We start from the raw sequence: 18,618 nt of genomic DNA on the forward strand, positions 1-18,618 counted from the left end.
CTCGGACAAAACCTAGTATAATTACCACTAGAGTTTAGTCTAGCGTTAACCACGACTAATTAATAGTCTAGCTATTATTATTATTATTATTATTATTATTATTATTATTATTATATAAGCATTAAGAAACACTCTTATATAACTCATAATAATATCCCAAATACTCATTATAAGTTCCTAATAACGTTAGTATATTAAAACATAAGCTATACTAAAGATAGGGTAGGCATAGCTCACTTACAGCGGGTTTTTCTCGAAAATCGGGCTTCGCTAGAGCAACGTTCCCGAGCCGAAAGGCTCTTTTCTCGGGACTCCGGGATCCTCGGGGCTTCCTTCGGGTGCTAGGGGGTTTACCTAGGCTTTTAGGGGGGGGGGGGTTAGGGGGCTTGAGAGAGAGAGAGAGATAGAGAGAGTCTAGAGAGAGAAAGAATAGTTTGGGAATGTGTGAAGAATGAGGGAACCCGACACCTCTATTTATAGACTGCAAAACAGCTCTACTCGTCGATTAGGTCCTCCTATTCGTCGAGTCCATGCCACATGTCACCTTCTTGTGGATTGCCATGGGGAGAAAGCCTTGGCCCATATTCAGCCACGTCACCCTTTTGCAACAGCACCCTGCCGACTTCTAAACCCCGTAACTTTCGCATACAAGCTCCATTTTCGAAGTTCTTTATATCCACGCGTAGGTAAAAGAAAGATCTACAAATTTAATTTAGACTCCGTTGGCTAATTCTCGACTGATCTTAAATTTAACAGTAGGATGAGTTTAGACTGTTAAATGACCGTGAAGAATTCGTAACTCCTTGATACAGACTCCATTTTCGTCTGTCATTTTACCGTTGAGTTCCTATTAATGAGATCTTCAACTGTCATTTAGGTCGCGTAAGCCAAAAACTGCTCGAACTAAAATTCGAGTTTCGGGTCGTGCACTGCTAAGCCGAATCTTAGAAAAATAATAACTTCCTCATACGAAGTCAGATTTGGGCGTTCTTTTTATGGATGTTCTCGGTTTAACGTATACTACAACTTTGGTTTAGATCTCTAAGGCTAAAAATTCCTCCATCGTAAATTCACAATTTACGTCTCCCCGGTGTCGTGCCGGTTTTGCCGTAAAACTTCGACGGGCCATAACTTCTTCGTTATAACTCGGATTTCGGCGTTTTTTTATATGTACGGAACCCTTAAGACATATTCTACAACTTGGTTAAGATTTTTCCTTCTAAATAATCTTCCATCAAAAACTCATTTTTGATGCCTATTGTTTCTAAATTGACTAGCCCGGATCTATGGGCGTTACATGAGGGAACTCACTAAGCTTTGTGCTTACAGTTTCAGTTTTGGTTTCAGGTACCTCTTCGTCCAAGGGGAAGGAGCCGGCGGTGTAGCAACGCATCACACACGCACACTCATGATTTCCACTTAGAGTTTCTGGGATTGTACTCTGATATTTTGTTATTTTAGATGATTTGGTTTTGGAACATGAGATTATGGTTTTATGTATTGACATGATTTTGGCAATGTTTTGATGAACCATTTTATAAACCACTTAATCAAAAAATAAATTTTTTGGCATCGAATTTTGGGATGTTATATATATATATATATATATATATATATATATATATATATATATATACACACACACACACACTCTAATAAATAAAAGTTTTTTTTTGCCACATGTCACACTCTCATTCAATTTGTCAAATATCATTTTGTGATTATTTTGAATTAAATTTTTTTCCACATGTCATTTTATGAGTTTTTTTAAATAAATTATACATAATACTTTAATGTAATAATTACTATAAATGTTGTACTAAATTAATATCAATTTCATCATAGGACTTATCTTCTTATTTTAAAATAACCAAATTAAAGCTTATTAGTTTATTTTGTTTATTTATTTTAATTTAAAAGATAAAAAAAATCAATTTTATTAATTCATTATTTTTTCTTATTTTCTTATAAATCCAAAGTTCTTAAATATTTAGACCTTCACATTTAATTTTTTTAATTAACCCATGTAATACATGAGTCTTACACCTAATATATATATATATATATATATATATATATATATGTATATATATAGACACACACACACTTAGTTTATATATATATATATATATATATATATATATATATATATATATATATATTTGTCGACTGATGCCGATCCATGAAGTGACATCTTGAATTGGGTCAATCCAATATGAATACATGTGAATTTGGCTCACAACAATAAGATTCATATTCATCTCCATGAATATTAAGCAACCTTAATATTAGTCTTTATTCATATTTATTCCAATAAATGGATCAACTATGTCTATTTAGACTAATATCGTGAGTTTAAATATGTTAATATGGACCATAGTCACTTTGATGAAAATAACTATACTCTAAATGTAGTAATTAAAAACTAAAATAAAACTACTTAGAGTTCGAATGTCCGAGTAATAAAATGATTACAAATAAAAATACTGCTAGTAAGATGAAGTGTGATGGCTGCATCATGATCATAATGCTTGGGATGTAGTATGGGCTTGGTGAAATATATCTGCTGCATTTTGATATGGACGGAATTTAATAGTCGTGACCTCTTTTGGATTTGATGACACCGCAAATGTAATGACACTTAAGTTGGATGTTGGATGTGCCAGGTTCTCCGGGTCAATATCAGATTCTTCACTATCGTTATAACACCGGTGTTGCCACAAGTGGTTAGGGAATACTATAATATTCAACCACACTCTATCTACATGATGTTTATATTCTAGGTTTTGCTGGTGAATAAAGGTGTTCAACATACAAATAACCATTCTTACACTTTATTGTTTATATACCGGTGGACGGAATATGCTTTACATGAAGAGAATATTCTAACCTAACTATCCCTCGTAATTATAGAACATTTACAACTATAACATATACCTTTTGACTTCTATGAATCACTGAAAATTGCAATACACTTTGTTAGGTTCATAAAATGCATCTATTTGCATGATATACATGAGTTGCATTTTGTTTTGAATTTGCATACATTTCATACTTTCAGGACAATTTTGAAGATTCACCTACTTTCACACTTTTTGTAGGTATTTCAAGGCTGTTTGAATATTGATTCATGCATGCCATGTTGGAAAGGAAGCTCTATGTAAAGTTTTAGAATTTTCGGAGCAAAATTAAAGAAGTTCAAAAATCGGGTTTGGCCATATCTCAGATTAAAACATAGACTGTGTTTTGTTTCTTCATGTTATTACATGGATGTGTTTCAAGAAAATTCATTAGAAAATGTACATTACATGACCGTCCTTCCCAAGAGCAAAACATTACATGACCATGTTTTACAAAATGCATCCAAATTTGAGAAATATACGTTGTTCCAGAAACTTGTTAGAGACCTGTACTGTTAGCATTACACAACCGTGTTTTAGATGAGCCAAACATTACACGGGGTGCATAATTGGATTTTGGTAGTTTTCGGTTCCTTTTTTCCGATTAAACTTTTCCTTTTGGCCATTTTTGAAAAAAACCATTCGATTGGAGACATAAGAGAGGTGATTTGGGAAGAACCTTTTATCAAGTATCACTTTATAAACACTTTTTCTTGAATTTGTAAGTTTAATATGAGATTTGAACTTGTTGAATTTGTCTTTCAAACTAGTCATGTGTGGCTGGTTTCCTTGCATTTTTGGTTCTTAAATTCTAGAGCACTTGTTTTGGATTACGATGTGATCTTAGTTTATGTTCTATTTAGTAAATTTTGGTTTAATCTTAATCATGTGTTTGATTCATACTCTTTTCATTTGATCAATTGATTTATGGTTTGATTTATTCAAGTTATTTGAAGTTCGTATATGTTTTGTAATTTGAAGTTGTAACAAACACTTAATTGGTTTTATGAATCAAAATAAGTGTAACAAAAGATTGGATAGTTTTACATTCCTGAGCATATGAGTAATATTGAGTATTTCTGGTAATGATTGTATGGAACATAAAGTCATCTAATGATTTAGTTTAAGAACTTAAAACTAGATTAATTAGATAAGATTTAACTTAAAGATCTTATTTTGAGTAGATACTTTTGGAAATTCTAAAAATACTAGAGCATGTTAGTATTTTAATTACCGATCTAAATGGAATGAAACTTGATATTACATCACAACCAACAACATAGCTACTTGAACAAAATTTGGAACCATAAATCTCTCTTAATTTTTAGATTTTAGTCATTATCTTTTAAGCTATTTGTTATGAAAATTTATTTTTAATCAACAAACCCTCTTTTTAATAGTTAATTATGTTTCTTGTGGAAAATGGTTAAATAATTAATCTCATGTCTCATTGGTTCGACCATGCTTACTTTATACTATTTCTTAGTTTATTTTAACAGTGATTTTCCTATTATTCAAATCCCTTTATTTTTTTTGGTTTGACACCTAAACATACTTCTCCAAATTTGATGCCTACTCAAGATATCTGATTTCTTGATTCCTAAATAACAGATATCGTCAAATATCTTTTACAACGATATGAATTATGAGTTTGATGTGTCTTTTATCCAAAAGAAAAAGGTTTGCCTTTGTGTATAACCTAAGTACACATGAGATAAAAAGATCAAACACATGAATGCAAAACTTATTCTGCTTCTTTAGCAACATACATATATATTCTTAATGAACTTAGATGATAAATAAAAGTAAATGACCAATAACAACATAATCTTTATTTTTTGTTTAAAAGTGACCAACAAAATAAACTCAAAATTTATTTTTAGATACAAATCTAAGATTGTTTTTTTTATAGAAATTGACAATATTCAAGGTAAATAGTCAATCAAGATCGTTCACTATAGAAAACAAGTATAACTTTGATACTAATTGTAGAATTCCATTAAAGAACGATTGGCCGGTGTAGAATCAGAACAATAGTAAACATAATTGAGCTATATGATCAATCAAATGATAATTTATTATAAATTAGAGAAAGATAATACAATGGATAACACTAAAAGGCTTGGAAAGGCATTCCCAGTCAATACACTCTCTTTTACTAATGTCTACATTATGGCACACACTCATAAATGGCCGAGTCCCCCAATTTATACTAGTGGAAAGAGTAATTCACAAAAAATGGAAATATTATGACCTAAATATAACTCATAATTATAGATCACTTCCTAAATCCTATCACTTTCTTTGTTGGAACAATGGTTAGAGTACGCGCAACAGATTAAAAAAAATACCCCAAAAGGATAAAGGAAGAATGGTTTAACTCAACATAGATTGAACCATATCTAGTAAATTTCAATTCCACCGCTTAGACACCCTATTGTGTTATGGTGATCCATAAAGAGTGAATTACAAGGTAGACATAAGTACATAACCATATCTATTGAATTTATTAGTAAATGTAATGAAGTAGTCACATATATCTTTAGTGTAAGTCCTAAAAGGACCGCATGAATCTAATATACGAGTCCCAACAAGTTTTTAGCTCTCTCACTGATATCGAATAGGGGAGCCTGAGTCATCTTTTGACAATAAAAAAGAATCGCATAAATCAAATTACTCAGAACAATAAAATGTTACAAATAGAGTTGAACCAAGTAACACTGCACCTTCTAACAAATGTTGATGAACCAATAAAATCCTATGATAAATGAACTTGATGGTTTTGTTATTAAATTATGCATGCGATTAATAACATAATAGTACTATCTAAAAGTAGAGTTATTTAAATAATCAAAACGTTAAGAAATCTAATTTTCAAAATCAATTTATTTTATTATTACCAAGAATATAATCTAGAACAGTAAAAAACAATTTGATTATAGTGATCTAATAGCATGAAACTATCTTTGATACAAATTTGATGAATACTTTCAAAGCAATTTAGAAAGCAAGCACAACATAAGAATATCCATTTAAATTTTTAAGTATCTCCAAACATAGATTCACTTGGAACTATAATATATCAACACATTCTACAATTGGGTGTTAAGAATTTACTATCTCAACTGAAAGGTGAAAGATCGATATGCCCAAGAGTCATTATAGAATTATATTTCTAGATAATATATGATCCTAAATGGTCACACTAACAACAACTAGATGCAAATATATTATTTATAAGAATTTGATCATTGATAAATAAATATAATTCTTGTAATTAATTGGAAATTATATATTTCATGAAAATATTAATTTTACTTGTTAAGTATCAAAACATATCATAATATATCTTAGGGTACGATTTATTATGTCATTTACATCTTTTTTTTGACCAAAAGGGGGGGGGGTTTGTCTTATATGGATTTATATGTTTTTTAAGTTATAAAAATTAGAAGAGTTTTTATAGAAAAACTAGCTTATTCTTTTTATAAAATATTCAAGGAGACCATAAAAGAAGAAAGAAGACTTGCTTTTGATTAATTTATTCAACATACCATGCTCTTAGAAAGCATGGTTAGTTGATTTGATAAAGCATGGGTCTTAAAGTGCTAAGACCCATGTGATAAAGGCTAAAAATAAGGACTTAAAAGAACTAGTTTTCTACATTCTTTCACAAGTGAAAAGCACAAAATTTTGAGCTTCTCTTATCCATATTCTCTCAAGTTTTGTCTCTTAAAGAATTAAGATCAAAGTAAGAAGAAGTTGATGCTTTACTTGAACTCTCCTTTAGAACAAAAGCTTTGTTTTGTTCTTAAAGGCTTAAGAGATTCTTTTATTACAAGATGAAGACTAGCATCTTATCAAGTTGGATAAATATTAGTGGATACTTCTAAAAAGAGCTTCTTCCTTGGAGCTTAAAGTTTCCTTCATCGACTTCATAATTGTCAAAAGGAACCAAAGTCTTCAAAGGTTGTAATGCTTTCCTTCTGTGGTTGTTTTAATCTTTCTAAGTGTTGCAAAATGATCTTTTGGTAGGAATAAAACTAGTTTTATTTTTGTTCAAATCTAAACTCTTCCATTTCTATGTTTATGTTTTTGAAACTATAATGCCTGGTTCTTGGTATGTATTTAATTACAATTTATTCACTTTTGTAGAGCTACTCGACGAGTTGGAAGCCCCAAAATCGTCTAGTAGAAATTAGAATGGATGCGGGATCTTAAGTCACCTACTCGACGAGTTGAGAGCCTTTACTCGACGAGTAGGGCTGCCAGGATGAAACCCTAATTTCGGGGTTTTTCACCCTACTTAAGCATCTTAATCCCCACCCCTCAACCTCATTTACAGCCTCCAAGTCCTAAACCCTAATCCACGAAACACTAGTGCTTTGTTTGATGTTGTGAGCCATTTTGAGTGATCTTTGTGTACTTTTGAAGCTTGTAAAAGAAGATGAAGCTAGAGGGCTCAAGAAGGAGAGAGTAGATCTAGAAACTACACATCATTTGCTTCATTTTTGGGTAAGCAAGTCCCAAACTTGCTTAATGGTTTCTTAGATCTCTTCTTTTCATTTTTATGAGGGTTTTTGATCCAAGTATGTTAGCATGTGGAGAATGGACGACCCAAGTGGGTATTCTTCTAGATCTAGGACTTTAAAGGGCTATTACGGCTTAAAGGTGCAAACTTTATGCCATAGGAGACCCCATGAAAGCTCTAAGATGTCATTTTGGCCTTTTAAGCCTAAAAGGCCATGCATGGAGGAAAAAGGCAGAAGCTTTACATGTTATGGCAGTTTTTAGAGTATAGATCTCAGTGAATATGCCTTAGTTTGAAGTATTGGTAGCTTGTGGACCAAGATCTAGGTCCTAAGGCGTTAAGGTTTGAGCTACAACCATTATGTGAGGGTATTAACGGGTAAAGTTGGAAACTTTACCCTTAAAAGGACGTTTTTAGGGTACAAGTGAAGTATGGAGCTTAGATTTGAAGATTAGGGTCTTAATACATTGAGATGAAGACACAGACGGAGGAACTCGACGAGTTCATAGAGGAACTCGACGAGTCTGTAGAAGGACTCGACAAGTTGACTCGTCATGTCCCGACAGTGAGTAGCGTGGGAGCTTGGTGAGTCAAGGGATTGACTTGACGAGTTGGGTTAACTTAATGTTGACTTTGACTTTGACTGGGCTTTGACTTTGGCTAAGGTTGACCTTAAAGGGGTATTGAATGTGAAATGGGCACTAAGTAATTTCTATGTTTAGGGTATGAGTAGAGCCGGTCACGGAGCAGAGACACTTCAACTGTTTACACGACATTGAGGTGAGTTTTCCTCTAGTAGCACGGGTCCAAGGCACCAAGGCTGGGCCGTATATGTATGATTAGTAGTCGAGTGTGGGCGAGGCCCGTATCTCCCAGTTAGTCGAGTGTGGGCAGGGCCTGTATCTCATAGCTTTATTTGAGTATGGATATACGACTGATTGATAAATTTAGTTATACTTGTTGTCTGTGTGATACTTGTATGTATGGTCAGTAGCCCGTATCTGATAGTAGCAGAGTGTGGGCGAGGCCTGTATCTCCTAGTTAACTGAGTCTGGGCGGGGCCCGTATCTCATAGTAGTTGAGTGTGGGCGGAGCCTGTATCTCCCTTACCGGAGTGTGGGCGGGGCCCGTATCTCCATAAGTGTGGGCAGGGCATGTATCTCCTAGTTGCATGTTATATGTGTATGGTATGTGGTAGTTTGGGGAGACTCACTAAACTTCATGCTTACAGTTTTCAGTTTTGGTTTCAAGTACTTCCGTTAGTAGGGGAAGAGCTCGGGATGACTGCATGGCACACACCACACCTTTTAGCCTGGGATGATTTACTCTGATATTAAGATATGTGATTTTGATACATTGACAAATGTTTTGATATTTTGGAGATACACAACACATGATTTTTATATGTTGCATGACATTTATGTTTTATTTAATGATTTAAAATGAAAATTTTGGACCGTATTTTTGGGATGTTTCAGAAACATTTTTTGAATAAAAACCCAACAAAGGGTCCTTTAATGACTAAAAGTGGTAACCGCAAATAGGAGGTTACCTTTGCATATACCCACACAAAACCCTCAAAGATTGCTACTACACACCAGTTGATCAAAAAACTTCTCTTTCTCTCTTTCTTATGCAACAAAAAATGAACTTGAGACTTTTGGACGGGAAAATGTTTATAAGATCGAGTATTTTATTTTTTCAAGAAAAATTCCTAGCATGGATGGTTATGATATTAGGGTTATACCCACCTATTTATCCGGTCCTATTTACTTGTCCCCAAATCATTTATATTTTTATAATATTAGTACTTTTATTATTTATATATGATGGTAAAAATCATTTTGCAATATTTTAATATTTACACTTTTAGGTAATGAAAATTACAGGATGTTAATGTTAACCAATTAAGATCATAAATGCGATACCCAATACCCATAAGTATATCTGTAAACTCCATTGATATTTACTTATCGAGCTTCTCACGAAACTAGACCTATTTTAGGACATGATTTTATAATCATGTATGTAACTATCATCACTAATAAACATGTTATTGCTATCCATACTTGCTTCCAAAACATTGAACACAAGGAGGAGAGGTAATCAATTTTTTTTATGGGCTAACTGATGACCGCATAGCTCCATTATATATTGTAACATCCCACAAATCATAATAAAACTTTTTCATTTAAAAAACCCATTTAATAATCTGTAAATCATTCAAACATTATTCTAAAAGCCATAATCATTAATTAGAGTATCCCAAAATCATCTATCAATAAAATATCCAAGGATGATGTGCATAATCACGCCTTCACTTTGCTCTGATCATCTAATGTACCTGAAACCATGAAATCAAACTGTAACCCACAACTTAGCGAGTTTCCCCCAAAATACACCCCATAGCAAAAACATACAATGCATGTAACTATGGCCTGCAACACAAGGTTGGACCGCCATCGAGCCTACAACATAAATTTAGACCACTCCTGAGCCTATAACATAAGCTGGACCACTCCCTTGGGCCTATAGTATTAACTAGACCTCCCGAGTATCTTGCCTTCAGCATAAAGTAGGACTGCCTCGACCTAACTATAATATATTGACATATGAAACAAAAAACATATAACCAACAAGTACATGCAATCATCTAGATCTACCAATCTAATAGATCACTACATCATATTATTATCCTATATACCAAGATACATAACACAACCTAGTGGGCTGACATTGATGCCTTTAACCCACGAGTACGGTGAGGAAAACTCACTTTAATGTCCAAAAAGTAGCTGAACTGAATATTGTTCCAAATACCGGATCTATAGGTCACTTATATAGCAAACATGGACCGATCCTCAATCTACTACTCAAGTTACTCCATTTAACTTAAAGTCAAACTTGGTCACTGGTTAATGGTCAATATTCCAAGACCACACCAGTTAGTCGTCATGTTGTGACCATCTATTGGTCATGTCGTGACCTAATAAGATAGATTAGTCGCGATCCTTCAATTCTCACATCGTGACACCCAAGTTGTCACGTCGTAAGAAGCGCTCTGGATAGATTTATGAAATAATTTCCTAATTCCTTTAGCCATACAACCAAATCTTCCATAAGGTCTTATCTACTTCCAAATACCATACAAATCGTGGCTTTTTAGACATGCATGACCAATGCCTATCTTAACACAAGCTAGGTCTAAAATGGTGCAAAATATGGCCAAAATCTCATGCAAGAGCTCAAAGTCATACAAAGCTTTAGATCCATGACCTCTAACCATCAAAGGACCTTGGGGTCCATAAAATTGGCAACTTTATGGAACCCCAACACTCCCACCAACCAAAACATGAAGAAAATCCATGGAAAGCTTTGATCTACACACTTAGAATCATAAAGTAAGGAACTTTGAATACTCATAAAGGTCCAAATTATGAGAAAAGATGATGATGAAGCTTGCAAGTTTAGATGGTGCCCCAAATGCTCTTCCTCCTCTTCTTCTTTGCTGGAAAACACCCAAATAGAGCTCAAAATCAAATAGGGAGGATTAGGGTTTCAAGGGGGAGTATTAGAAGGTGATGGAGGCTGAGGGCGGGCTAACCCTAGCCCTCACTTCCTTTAAATACGGGAAAAATCCCCAAAATTAAGGTTTGGCTCACAACAGGTCTCACGTCGTGACCCATAAGTGGTCATGTCGTGAGTCCAAAAAAAAACACATGCATTTCCCAACGTGGTCACGTTGTGACACATAAGTGCTCACATCGTGACCCATAAGTATTCATGTCGTAACCAGAGTTTAAAACTCTAAGTAATTAAATCAGAGATTCAGAAAAGAGTCTACTTGGAACTTACATATATTAAAAAGCCAAACTCATTAATTAATACATTAACTAAATAAATGGCTTAATTAAATAAACTCCATTATTTATTTACTTCATTTTTATCAATACACAATAAATAACTACTATTGTTTACTTATTTATTCTAATTGGTAAATAGTAAATGTATCATCTATAAATATATTGTTTATATCATGCTCTTTACTTTGACCCTATAAGCACATATATAATCAACAATATATTATATATTCTTTGTTCATTGCATACTATTCCCAAAACTTCACCTAACCACTACCCCTAGAAAGATCAAGTAAACCTATACAAGAATACAAGAATACGATACGAGATGACTTGGGATTCTAGTCACTTTTCCATTTCATACATTGCTTTTATATACCCCATTTTTTTATTCTATTATGTTTATGTAAGTTTTGATATTAATAACAATGCACTAATCCTTTTGTAACGTTTTTACCAAATTTGATTCGTTGTTGATTTGATGAGTCTAAGTCCCAAATCTCACGTACAACTTTGACATACACTCTGGTTTGTAACTATTCAATGATACATTTTAGACATAAGAAGTTGACAGAGTTTTAGAATAATACTTGGATGTTTGAAATAGTCAATTTTATGCTATTAATACATTTAATACATAGAAGTCCTTTTATTAGATTAAAGTTACGTTTCAATGTATTTTTATGTAAGTACATATTTCAGAAACTATCGGCTAATGTTTCCGAGAACATTCATATAATCATAAAAGTTACAGCTTCCACCTTCTTTTTGTTAAATTTGCTAAATGCCCCTTATCTCTAATATCTTTTTGTTAAATTTTGAGTAAATTACACGAATGGTCCCTATGGTTTAGGGTAATTTACACGTTTGGTCCCTAACTTATTTTTTAATTCGGAAGGTCCCTACTATTTATTTTTGTTACACGCTTGGTCCTTGTTTTACTTAAAAAGACTAATTTGCCCTTGATTTTTTTAAATTTATTTAAATAAACACACATCCAACCCCACCCCATCCCCTCACATTACCTTACCTACTCCACAATTTTTCCCTATTCAAATAATAGTATTTTTAAGCAGACAAGGACCAAACGTGTAACAAAAATAAATAGTAGGACCAAACACTTAACAAAAAACAAACAGTCGACATTCCGCATTAAGAAAACAAGTTAGAATCCAAGCGTTTTTAATTGAACATTTCAAAATAGTAATGCCCTACAATGTATTCTCGAGGGTAAATAAAAAGGTGACAAAGATCCAAGATTCCGGACTCGGAGCTTTTTCAAGAAAAACGCGGTCTAAGGACCATATAAAACCCCGAAAATTCAGCAAAAACTGACATCGCCATTCGCAATTTTGTCAGATCTCTCGTCAAATTTCTTCAACTCGCCAACGTTTTCTTCACATCGGTAAGATTCAAACCACGTTAATCTCGCTGATCTGCTCAAAAACGATTTATTCGATTCCATTCCATTACAAATCGTAGCTTCTTAAGGGTTCAATTGATTCCATCTATTAGATCTTAAATCTTAAACCCCTGATTTCCGCTTTCCATTTTTGGGCGGGATCTGTTGATGTTGATTAAGTAGGTCAATTGGATGTACACAATGTGCAATTTCTCTGTAATACCGACTGGTTTTAACTATGATCACCATAATTCGCATGTTCTTTTGATCAAATTGGAAGTGTCATGAAATGATCTACAAATTGAACAAATGCTTTCGAGTAAATCAGTATATGAAGACGAATTTCCTCCATTATATCGAGAAACTTGGAACACATTGTTAGTTGTCACCCAAATCTCACAATTCTCCATTTGACCCATTAGATCTTGCTCGTATCTTGAATTGGCTAGTGTTCTAATTTGGGGGTGTCTTTGTTTTTCAAGATCTGTAAAAAGACATGGTGAATTGTCTGTTTTCTAGTCTTAATTTTGACATTTTGGATTGATGCAGAACTCATGGGGACAGTTGTTGATTCTTCAAACAAGGTGAATTTTCCATTACAGCTTTCATTTATCTTACTAAAGCATTTTTCTATAAGAAGAAAAGTACGTTGCTAATTTACACATTTAGCCCTATATCTATTCTGATTGACTGATTTCATAGATCTAATTTCCTCTTTCTTCCATATTGCATCATCATCTTGTTGATTTGTTGAATCTTAAATGTATTAATTATTATTACATATAGCTGAAATTAATATGCCTAATTTGTTGCAGGAAGGAAGCAAAAGTGTACTTAGTGAAAAGAAGCCAAAGGTTGTGTTTGTTTTAGGTGAGGACTTAAATCATCATGTTTTAGAAAGAAAAAAAGACACATGATCTAAATGACTAAAATACCCTTGGTGATCTTACAATATGTAGGAGGTCCAGGCAGTGGTAAGGGCACACAATGTGCAAATATTGTAGAGCACTTCGGGTACACACATTTAAGTGCTGGAGATCTTCTTCGGGCAGAAATAAAATCGGGTTCCAAAAACGGGTATTTTTTTAAAAAAAAAATTTTGTTGTGTTTTTACTTTTTATAATATACATAAAGTCAAGAAAATCAGTTGACTTTGTATAATTTTTGTTTTTATTGGTTTTTAGGACAATGATCCAAAACATGATATCAGAAGGAATAATTGTTCCTTCAGAAGTAACAATTAAACTTCTTGAAAAAGCAATTATGGAAAATGAAAATGATAAATTTTTAATCGATGGGTTTCCTCGTAATGAGGAAAATCGTGCAGCTTTTGAATCAGTTGTGAGTTTCTTTTTTTTTTCTTTCTTTCTAATTTATTTTTTTATTAAAATTTTGAGATTAATTTATTAATCTTTTATGGTTTTATTCTAGACTGGAATTATACCCGAATTTGTTCTTTTCTTTGATTGTTCTGAGGAAGAAATGGAGAAACGCCTCTTGGGTCGTAACCAGGTTCGGTTATATAATTTAAAAAAAAATAAAATAAAAAATATAATAAAATTTCTGTAGTGATTAAATTATATTTTATAAATTAAGTGTTATGCTTTATGATTGAGTTTAACTAATAACTATTGCTGTTTTGGGGTTTTTAGGGGAGAGTAGATGATAACATTGAGACAATAAGGAAACGATTTAAGGTTTTTGTCGATTCTAGTCTTGCGGTTATCGAGTATTACAACTCTAAGGGGAAGGTCAAAAAGGTAAATTCACAAGTCTTTTCTTGTTATAGTATTATTTATTATATGGAAATTAATTAATATTGTTTATGTTAATGATTTTTTTTTAGATTGATGCTGGTAAGCCCGTTGGAGAAGTCTTTGAAGCCGTCAAAGCCGCTTTCGCCCCTGCCAAATAACGTGTTACGTACAATCTGTGTGTCGGGCGCAGTCCTGAACTGTCAGTTTAGGACTGCGCCTGATACATACTTGTAATTTGGTTGATGAGCAATTTCCTCAAGAATCATGAAGGGTTACTCCAATTCTATCAAAGTTGTTATATGTATTACAATTAGTTTTGATTTTTATTAAAATGATTACGTTGTGATTTATGACAATAATATTTTTATTACTAAAGGATTATCGATTCTTTTAATACCCAAAACTAAATTTCTAGATAATTTTAAGGGAAGATACAGAAAAACACAACCATTTATCTACCAGCATTTAAAAGACCCTTATATTTTATTTATTTGTAGAGAAACCTTTATATTTTCAGTTACCTTTCAGATTTTCCCAAATATCTGTTTTTTTAATGTTTTCTAACATGACATTTATCTTGTTCGGTTTTAGGTTCACATGGAAAAAAATAAATAATGTCACTCATACTTGTTTGAGTAAATGGTCGTTGAGTAAATTATGTATTTCTCACGTTTTACTTTAGAAAAGAGGCAAATTCGTTTATTTATGTTTCCTTGTTAACCTAAAAACAAAAATATAAATGTTTTGTCACAAAACAACTGATAATTTCTTAAGAAAACCGAATATTTGTGTTAATATGAATGGTAATTAAAAATGTAAGGGCTTTTCTGCATATAAAAAAAAATATAAGAGTTTTTTTGAATGTTGATAGACAAATGGTTGTACTTTTCTGTATTTTGCTCTAATTTTAAAACTAAATATCAAAATTTTCGACATAGAATGATAGCTCTAGTTATACAATAAAAAGAGGGTTCACAGCCAACATGGGAAAATATAAGTTGCAATATTGCACATGAGACCGACTAATTCTCACCTTCTTAGTGTTAAGTCAAAGGAATTGTATAATCATAATATTAAATATTAAGGACATCTTCAACCCTACACTAAAAATATAACTTTTACATTTTAAATTATACTATAATGCTCCGACCCTACACTATACCTAATGTTATATATAGTGTTGGATTTTAGTGTAACACTAAATATAGTGTGATGAATAAAGAACAATATACCTAGAATATTTTTTTTAGTGTTAAATATAGTGTAATGGGTTGGAGGACTTTACCGTTTACATTATATTTTACACTATAATTATAGTTACAGTGTAAAAAAATAATATTAAGGATAGAGATGGTCTAACATTCTTATTATGAATTATTTTAATACTCAAAACTATAATTTTAATGTCAAGGGAACTGTATAGTCATGATACCAACATTCTTATTATGAATTATTCTAATACTCAAAAACTATAATTTTAGATGCTTTTAGAACACTAAATCAAGAGTTGAACATACAATGATTGCTCTAGTTACACAACCTTTTAATTATCATAAAAAGAGAACACCAATCGGGCCCACAACTAACATGGGAAAAGGTAGATTACAATGTCCCAAATGCACTAAATGAGTAAAGACAAATTCTCACCTTCTTACTGCTAAGACAAACATTTAGGGACAAATGTGTAAATACTAAAAGTTCAAACGAAGATAATACCATTCTCCTTGATGGTATCAAGAACAATGGCAAGTCTCCCTTCGATTCTTTCATTCTTTCTGGCTTCAAAAGTAATGGCAAAAACATCGGCTTCTTTTGATCGATCGGCTATTAACCTACCTATGACCCTACAAGCCTCGTTGTCTATAAGTGAAGGCAATGTGTTCCTTAAATCTTTTGAATTTGTGGTAGCAACGGATATCACTTTGCTTGTTCCTCTATGCATTACTTTTGCATGAACAAATCTTTTTGAAAAGAAAACGTTTAGTTGAAATGGTCTCATGTACATATCCGTTCTTTGTTTCCATGATTTTTTGTTTGGTTTTTTGTCAAGTTCACTTCTTGATCTTCGTGTCCAAGCCGCTTCGACAACAAATCCCTATGGAAATGTACGTTAGATTGAGAAAAAGAAATGCGAAAATATCTTTTTGGTTTTAAAAATCATTATTAGTTTGTTACAAATTTAGGTATCCAAACTTTATGTGAAAACATGATTCAAAATTGGTGTTTGGTTTGCAAAATGGTTCGAAATGAATTGGAATTTGAAGGAATTGAATTCTGTTTCGCGTGTTTGGTTGACAGGAAATGGAATAGAATTATATACTCATTTGAACCCTAATGTGGGATTGGAATGGAATTGAATTCCAATTCCAACCAAATCCTATGAAATCCAACAAACCAAACTCCCCTTTTACCGTTTTTAGTAATTTCCAAACATAAAATCCGTACTCCAAAATCTGAATTTGATCATTTTGACTTTCATGGTCAAACTTACTTCTTTGGCAACTTAAATCTGAAAAAATAAATTCATGAAGCTTTCCAGGAAGATTGAAAAAAAGATCTAAGTTTTTGTAATAATAACTCTAAAAAACAGAAATAATTTGACATTAACATGTAATAAAATCACATCAATTTGCATTTTGAAGGTATTTCGTTTGACTCCAAAAGTCAAAGCGCAATAGCTCGATGAGAGATTAGGTTTACTCTATTCACGTATCTGTTCCAAGCATTATCAATTACATAAAAATCTACATAGACAAGATCATGTACATACGAACAATTTCAGTCATATTCCCTCATAATCCAGAGAGACAATTGTGTCTGAATTTCGAACAAATATCCAGATTAATTCGGACGAGTCTCAAGAGTTGAGCGTACCTTGTTCTTGAGGTTGCGATTTGATGATACTGAATTGAGGGATAGATTAAACTGCGGAAACGAAGAACTCCATGATAGGGAAACTGGTTTTGGAGATCGATTTCTTAAAAAATCTGATTGGAGAGTGAAAGCTGAAGCTGACGATGAAACACATGAAGCCGCCATTAGAGGGTAAAGATTGAGAATGCAAGTCGGATAACAGATTTTGGATATGAAATATTTGTAAATATAACCCCAAACTCTAAGATGGCTTGTATTTCTGTCATCAATCTTTTGCTACACCATATATCCATCCTATATTAATATTGGCCTATTGGGTTTAATTGAAAAAGACTATATTTTTACATTTTTTTAAATCAAAACTTTTTTCTCTACCAAATTAAACCAAACATCTTTTCTTTTTGTTACTTGGTCGGAGTCCCGGTTTCAAGGTTATCAACCGGTAACAGTTTTGACACAATGTCATTAAATAAAAACGATATGCGTAAAATTTTAGGAAAATGACTCTTAAGGGTAAGTAACTGTTGCGTTTGTTTTCATTTGGTCTCTTTCCTTATTTTTATATTTAATATACCATCGAACTTGTTGTTTGTGTTCACCATAACCCTTTTGATCGGCTCTTGACCTGTGATAGCCGGTTAAAGGGTTATGGTGAACACAAACAACAAGTTCGATGATATATTGAGTACAAAAAATAAAGGAAAGAGACCAAATGAGAACAAACTCAACAGTTGGTTACCATTATGAATTATTTCCCTTTACTCATTTATAGTAAATCATACGTCATCTCCTACTGATATTACTGACTTTATGAGATTCATTCTTGTCTCTCTTCAAAACATAACCCACGAAAGAACATTATTCATACATATACAACTTTGTAATGCACTTGGACATTTATTAGGGGAATCTTGACTAAGCAGGTGCATTTCATGACTACATTCACATTTCCAATCAAATGATTTATCGTATCAAGGATTCTAGACAAGTCTACAAACAAGTAGAATTACAAGTGCTGTGATTTTTAAGTTTACTTAGCTTTAAGATCGAATTCATGAGATAAGATACAACATCAATATGTACATTATCATGCATCTTTTGCAAAACACATCACCATAATATACCTTGAGGTAAACGTTTATGTTGATAAATATACCTCTCATACACAATCATATCCTTTTGTAGAGAGGTGTTGACAGCTAACCACAATAAGCATTGCATAGACCATGTTTTAATGAAGTTACCCCTCCGAAATGCTCTTCATATACGTTATGGCCAAAGAAGGTTGTAGTCT

The 18,618-nt window shown here is 32.6% G+C and overlaps 2 protein-coding genes across 2 annotated transcripts; one reads left to right on the forward strand and one right to left on the reverse strand.

The window, feature by feature from the left end:
* Nucleotides 1–12,559: 12,559 nt before the first annotated feature.
* Nucleotides 12,560–14,844, forward strand: LOC145097356 (UMP-CMP kinase 3-like). Its single transcript, XM_079034898.1, has 8 exons — nucleotides 12,560–12,696; nucleotides 13,243–13,277; nucleotides 13,509–13,563; nucleotides 13,653–13,770; nucleotides 13,878–14,034; nucleotides 14,125–14,205; nucleotides 14,346–14,453; nucleotides 14,540–14,844. Exons 2-8 carry the CDS (start codon nucleotides 13,248–13,250, stop codon nucleotides 14,606–14,608), a joined length of 618 nt encoding a protein of 205 aa, XP_078891024.1. The 5' UTR covers nucleotides 12,560–12,696; nucleotides 13,243–13,247; the 3' UTR covers nucleotides 14,609–14,844.
* Nucleotides 14,845–15,957: 1,113 nt separating this feature from the next.
* Nucleotides 15,958–17,567, reverse strand: LOC145097362 (Ribosomal L18p/L5e family protein). Its single transcript, XM_079034908.1, has 2 exons — nucleotides 17,325–17,567; nucleotides 15,958–16,545 (listed from the first exon to the last, which is right to left on the reverse strand). The coding sequence occupies exons 1-2, from the start codon at nucleotides 17,487–17,489 to the stop codon at nucleotides 16,150–16,152; spliced, it is 561 nt and encodes a 186-aa protein (XP_078891034.1). The 5' UTR covers nucleotides 17,490–17,567; the 3' UTR covers nucleotides 15,958–16,149.
* Nucleotides 17,568–18,618: the final 1,051 nt, after the last annotated feature.

The sequence above is a fragment of the Lactuca serriola genome, chromosome 1 (genome assembly GCF_051521515.1).
Source record: "Lactuca serriola cultivar US96UC23 chromosome 1, Lser_US96UC23_V15, whole genome shotgun sequence".
Classification (NCBI taxonomy): domain Eukaryota; kingdom Viridiplantae; phylum Streptophyta; class Magnoliopsida; order Asterales; family Asteraceae; genus Lactuca; species Lactuca serriola.